This window comes from Fragaria vesca, linkage group LG5 (genome assembly GCF_000184155.1).
Source record: "Fragaria vesca subsp. vesca linkage group LG5, FraVesHawaii_1.0, whole genome shotgun sequence".
In the NCBI taxonomy this organism is placed as follows: domain Eukaryota; kingdom Viridiplantae; phylum Streptophyta; class Magnoliopsida; order Rosales; family Rosaceae; genus Fragaria; species Fragaria vesca.
In genome coordinates, this window is record NC_020495.1 from 3440480 (window position 1) to 3447497 (window position 7018).

The window sequence follows — 7018 nt, forward strand, 5'->3', positions numbered from 1 at the left end:
TAGATAATATTGTGTAGATCATCTCTGCAAAATTTCAGCCAATTTAGTGATCGTTAAGACCCTCAAACTCGAGTTTTTCTTGGTATGAACACAACCGGACAGAATTCAGTCCGTCCATTTGTTTTTCGAGTTTGAGGGCCTTAACGATCACCAAATTGGCTGAAATTTTGTAGAGATGATCTACACAATATTATCTAGATACTAGACGGTGGAGATGAGAAAATTCGATCGAAAAGTGGTGCAAAAATGGAAATCCGCACCAAAACTTTGGTGCGGGCGTCCGCACCTGAGAATTCCTGTACATATATATATATACAGATTTTCTCAAGTGCGGATGTCCGCATTTATTCTTACGGTGCAGATTTCCACTTTACACTTATTTTTCAATCGAATTTTCACATCTCCACCGTGTATTATTTAGATACTAATGTATAGATCATCTATGCAAAATTTCGGCTAATTTGGTTATCATCAAGGCACTCAAACTCGATTAAACCAATGGATGAACATAATTCTGTTGAACTTGAACCGTTCATGTTTATAACAGAAAAACGCAGTTTTGAGTGCCTTAATGATAACCAAATTGGCTGAAATTTTGCAGAGATGATCTATACATTAGTATTTAAATACTAGACAGTGATATGTGAAAATTCGATTGAAAAGTGAGTGTAAAGTGAAAATCCGCACCTTAAGAACAAATACGGACGTTTGCAGCTGAGAAAGACTGTATATATATATATATATATTTTAGGTCACATTTTCACATCTCCACCGTTCAGTGTCTAGAACATAGTGTGTATATCATTCCTGTAAAGTTTCATCAAGTTTCATCCAATTTGAACATAGTGTGTAGATCATTTGAGTTTCATCCAAAGTTTCAATATATATATGGAGATGTGGAGATATGACCGAAAAATGAGTCAAATAAGGAACTTCACACGTTAATTTCAAAACGAAACTTTGCTCTGGATAGAAACCATATATACATACAGTTCCCTTCCAAAGCGAGACATCGCTTTGAAATTAAAAGTGTGGTGCTCCTCGTTTCGCTCACTTTTAGGTCACATTTTCACATCTCCACCGTTCAATGTTTAGAACATAGTGTGTATATCATTCCTGCAAAGTTTCATCCAATTTGAACATAGTGTGTAGATCATTTGAGTTTCATCCAAAGTTTCAATATATATATATATATATGGAGATGTGGAGATATGACCGAAAAGTGAGTCAAATAAGGAACTTCACACGTTAATTTTAAAACTAAACTTCGCTCTAGATAGAAACTATATATATCTATATATTTTCTCAAGTGCGGATTTTCACTTTACACTCATTTTTCAATCAAATTTTCACATCTTCACCGTCTAGTCTTTAGATACTAATGTACAGATCATCTCTCTAAAATTTCAACCAATTTAGTTATCATTAAGGCACTCAAACTCGATTAAACCAATAGATGAACATAATTCTGTCGAACTTGAACCGTTCATGTTTATAACAGAAAAACGCAATTTTGAGTGTCTTAATGATAACCAAATTGGCTGAAATTTTGCAGAGATGATCTATACATTAGTATCTAAATACTTGACGTGGAGATGTGAAAATTCGATTGAAAAGTGAGTGTAAAATGGAAATCCGCACTCTAAAAATAAATGCGGACGTCCGTGTATATATATATATATATATATATATATCTGTTTGGTATGTTTATAAGATACAAGAAATTGTGGTTATCTTCTTCAGTTGAATAAAGCTAGTGGAATCACCATACAATCATATTGTACTATGTTGGGTAAAAGAAAAAGTTGTTTCCAGAAAATATGTTGCGAAACATTACTATATATATACTGGCGACCAACGTAATATCTACAACAATGAAGGCCGTTTATATTAATAATTGGGAACAATAATTAAAAGAAAATTTTACCCACGCGCGAGCGCAGCTTTTTCGTAAATTTCTACGCACGCGCTATAGGAAGGCTAGCTAGTATATTATTAAGAAAAGTTAAAAGGAAATTCACCCTGATATTCAAAATAATTATTTGCTGGGCGGTATATAGTTGATCGAGTATAGACATGGTTTTCATATCACAAAGTTAGAAAAAGTACAATAATGAAGTCCGACAGAATGGTTTTTGTTAGCAACAAGGTCAATATATACCGCCAGTAAAATATAAACGGGTGTACGTTGAGTTCGTATCACATCTCCCTCAATCATATCCAGGTCATATCACAACATCCATCATAGTAATCACCCTTGGCTTCGATCACTTTGCTCTTTCTTAACCAAGTTATTCAAACCCTAATAAACTCGATCTTATTAAAATGAACAATCTACGACCTAATAAAGTTTTCAAAACTAATCATCTTGCACATTGATGTGAAATTATCTTGTATTTGTCCATCCAAACATTAACATTCATAATAACTCCATGCAAGTATATGCACAGTACATATAATGTTGACACAATACCTCAATGATTTAAAGCTCGATCAAAGATGGATCTAGCTAAGGTTGAAGTTGAAGATTTGCAGGCTAGGGTTGCTTTCACAGGTCGATCGAACTTGAGTTGTGATGACACTAGACATGACCACATGATAGTGATACCGGACAATTGTACAATATATATAGAAAACCAAACAAAGAGGCTAAGTTGAGCTATATATATCTCCTAGACAACGCTATCACTCGCGTCGATCTCTAAACTAGTCTTAAATCTCTAAACTAGTCTTAATCTTCACATAGTGTTAACAGTTTGATACAACGTGCCTTATAATAAAGAATTAATTTGTTAGCTACCTGACTGTTAGCCATATAGAATATTAGAATTATTGATTAGTGAATACCAAAACCTTACTAAAAGCTAGAAGCAATCTCTTACTGCTCTGCTGTCTTGGTCCTGCATTTGTATAGCAATAAGTAGTGTAGTTCATCAAATTCTCATAGTGATAGCTAGAGAGGGTTTTATTCTTGTTGAAGGTAAAATACTTGGATGTCATTTTATTCGTTTGAAAACATAGTCTCTCCGATTGTCTACAGCACATCGATATATACCTTACACTAAGCTTACAACGTACTAATTGAACCAAGATTTAATTGAACTTAATTCCGATAATTTCATTACAAAGTGGAGGTGAGCTGCAGTGTGGGAAGTCCATTGTAGAACAGATCATGTACACCCTTCAATCAAGTTATGTGCATGAAAAATTGATGTATACACAAAAAATTTGCAAAGCTTTTTCAAAACTTTTGAGGGGTAAGCTAAAAAGGAGAAAGAGTCGTAGGAAGAGGTTGTAGCCCTCCCAGTTGGCGGGGCCTTGAGAGTGACTCGTGTCTCTCGTACTGTTCTTGTTCCTAGCTAGCTAGTCCAAAATTCCCCATCACCTCCCAACCATTCTTCCTCTTCGATCCAAGATAAGGCAGCTGCTAGGGTTTCAATTTTCAATTTCTGCTGTCTGTTTGTCTCTTACTTATCTTTTCAATTAATGGTACTATGGCATTGCTAAACTAAGTACATATTATCTCTTTCTTAAGCCTCTTATATAAAAAAAGTACTTGTATCCATTAAGATCCAAGTGATCCAGCACCTTGAGATACTACGGATCATCGTTCTCGCTGGTTTTTGAAAATGCACAACGATATGTGGCTTATGGGGCCAACGGAGGAGGTGTAATAACCTGAGCTTGAATTGTTTTTCGTTTTGATGTGTTTGATAATGGGAATTAGGGTTAAAATAATAGAACCATAATGATTAATGACGACTTTGATTTATTGACCAGCCAAATTCGTTTGATCATTGGTTGGTGTAGAAAATTAGGATAGAACACTATGCATGCTTCTTTTAAGATTAGAAACCACTGTTTTCATAACCGTTCATGAAACCCTTTAAAAGTTTTCAAGGGAATGATCGAGATTTCTTGAAGTTTGGTTCATGGAAGGAAAAGAATCATACGAGTCTTCTAACATGATGATATTCAGAAGTGTCGACAGTGCACTATTCCAAACTTCCCGGCCGAAATTTTGAAAAAGTTCGTGCTTCCGGCTATTCCCAATGATAATGGGAAGGTTGACTGTCTCGTCGGCCAAGAAAAGGAAGGGAGACCAGAAATTGCCAGACTGCCAACACCAGAACTAAGCCAAATTAAGAATCCCCCTATATGTTCAAATCAACTAAAAGCTGATCAGCCTCGTTTGAAAATTGTCAAAAGCGGGAAGAAAATGTAAGATTTATGATTGAAAGTACTTCTTCAGTTTGAAATGAAGGAAATATCAATGAGCCAAGGAGTACCAAACTTTCATTATTCGTGTTTCTATACATTTCGTTTTAGGGTTTATGCAGTTCTTTGTAAGTGAGCACATCGCTATCAAGTGCATTATTGAATGTAATGGTTCTTCCACTTGCTAAACTTCAAAATAGATACTCATTTCTAACAAAAACAAACCTTCTCATATGTATACAAATGAGGTTCAGATATCTTGGAGCCTCTCTTTTTTCATCTTTTGTGTGCTTCTTGTCTGTGATTATCATGCAATTCCGAGTTAATTGAAAGGTTAATTAGGCGACCGTTTTAGTCGCTTGCATGCACCACAAACCTAGGTTTGACCCAGCATATAGAGCTTTATGCAACTCACCCAAAAAAAACTATGCAAAAATACAAATTTCATATAAGGTCATATTTCAATTATTCGAGTGAAGCTTTAAGAATCTTAAGGGCCCTCCCTTGTAGAGTTAACATGGCCCTCATCATCAGTGACTTTGAGGGGAGACCGATCAAGTTGAATCCCCGATTAGGATCGACATGGGTTATAGAGCCCTTAAAGCAAGGCCTCGATCAACAAAGTTTTCTTTGTAGGATTGATCGAGAATGTTGGTTCACCGCTCAATCCTTCCTGATATGATATACGAGATTCTAAATTTCTATGACTCATCATCTATGTGACTATGAACAGTTCACCAGTCTAATAGGGCATCCATGAACAAGGACAACATTGTTCTTTTATAGAAACCTTTCGATAACCTATAAACTCGAGTTATTTTCCTTATGGCTTGTTTGTTTCTCTATCGGACTTGGAGTATTAGGAAAGGAAACTTTCTCTGGATCATAACAGTGGAAACTTTCTCATTTTCGCTTTCTTCACTGATTTACTTTTTTAGTGTTATTTTCTCTTGTAGGTTATGTTGTTTTTTCTTTGTTGGAATGAGTTTTGTTAAGCCCATTTTCTCTTCTGTACCCTTGACTTTCTTTTTCTTAATAAATGGAGTTCAGCTCCTTTTAATACAAAAAAAAAAAAAAACAATGGAAATGAGACAACTAGTTGGATCGTCCAAAGGTGATCAGTCTTTGAATTAATTGTTTTCTGCATTAGTCTTTGAATTTGGAGAGGGTTACATTGCAATTTCTGTATGGAATGATTTGATGTAAGCAAGAAAACAAATATATAAAAGAGAATTATTGTTATATTCCTTTGAGCAGGAAGGAGGTTTGCATTAATAGTTTAGCTTGATTTGTAGGTCACAATCAATTAACTGAGTAAACTAAGAGAAACTCCGAGATTTTTTTTTTTTTAATCATCCTTAATCTAACCAAGCAAAGTTTGACATCTATAATCATATGTTACTACAAAGCAAAAGTTAAAAATCTTTCACTTCATGAATTCTACCATGCAATCTAGCTAGTAAATATTCAACAAATCCAACCTAAAGATTACAATCAGACAATCAGTTCATCTATATCCTGCATACAGCTAGCTAACACTGACCTAAGAGGCTAGGGGCTTCAACTGGCGCGCAGGTTTTCAATGTTTTCCCTTCTTATCTATCTTTGTAAGAATACAAAGAACATAACTGTTCCGCTTATCTTTGCTGGGAAATAAAGATTCATGGAGCTCCAACTCGTTGATGAGCCAGCAACCATCTTGAACCGAATCACGGTTCGTGTATACAAAAGTTCTTCTCCACCCGATAACTCTATCAGAACCATAAGCATGCACTTTCTTCCTTAAGTTTTCGCCTCTCCAGTTGCCAGTGTCAACTCTTCGGATTGTACTGCATGAGAAAACCCTCCGGGGTTCATCTCTGAAGAAGTAGAGCTCTTTGGTTTCTGGATCTGATGGATCTCTGTATGCTTCCCATATATCCCATGGTTCTTTCTTACCATATACATTACAGTTATGATGAACAACACCCTGTGGCAACCGTAATCCTCTGATCTTGCGACGAAGATAGTAACAGAGAAGTTCTTCTTCGGTAGGCTTGGATCTGAAGCCGACTGGAACATGGTTAACACCTTGCATCGGAACTGCCATGGAAGTATCTGAATTCTGGAGCTAGCTAATCAATAGCAACTTTCTGTTTCTATCGTAAATGAAAATATTGTGATCGACCGGGTGTGGTGTAGTTTATATAATCTTCGCCTACAAGCATATATATTGTTTCCCACGCCATGTAGGAAAAGGACTGAGCTCTTCTCATTCCTCAATGAATGAGGATTTGAGTGAGATTTTTTCCTTTTCTTTTGACATTTGTTGGGCGGCTTGGGCCTATCTTTGGGTTTATAACTTTATATACATCTATTCTATTTCAATCCAAAAAACAAAAGATATAAATGCAAGGCCAATTACATAGAAGTTCACTTAGAGATATTTTCTCTTAGGAAAATGCTAGAGACACCAAAAATTCATACAAAAACTCTATACCAAATGATGTGGCACATGCCATATCATCATTTTAAACCTAATATTTTCCACCATGTATTTTTATTAACCTATTTGATTTTGAATAGAATTCTAAAACAAAACTCACAAAATTTATTTGCATATATTAATTATTAATTTAATGTCCTCTTAAGAAGGAATACCCAACTTCTCAAGTAGATTATTTTAGGGACTAAAGATCGAACATAGTTTTTCCAAAGACAAGAAAACGAACAAAATCATCAAGGGAGAAAGGCACCAGAAAGTCTTCGAATGGTTGTTCAAGTTAAGGAAGACCATCTTTTGGGTTGAATCGTTAATGAT

General features: G+C 35.4%; 1 protein-coding gene across 1 annotated transcript; it reads right to left on the reverse strand.

Annotated features, from left to right (window-relative positions):
• Positions 1–5797: 5797 nt before the first annotated feature.
• Positions 5798–6307, reverse strand: LOC101300732 (NAC domain-containing protein 43-like). Its single transcript, XM_004300869.1, has one exon. It carries the CDS (start codon positions 6305–6307, stop codon positions 5798–5800), a length of 510 nt encoding a protein of 169 aa, XP_004300917.1.
• Between the last annotated feature and the right edge of the window lie 711 nt (positions 6308–7018).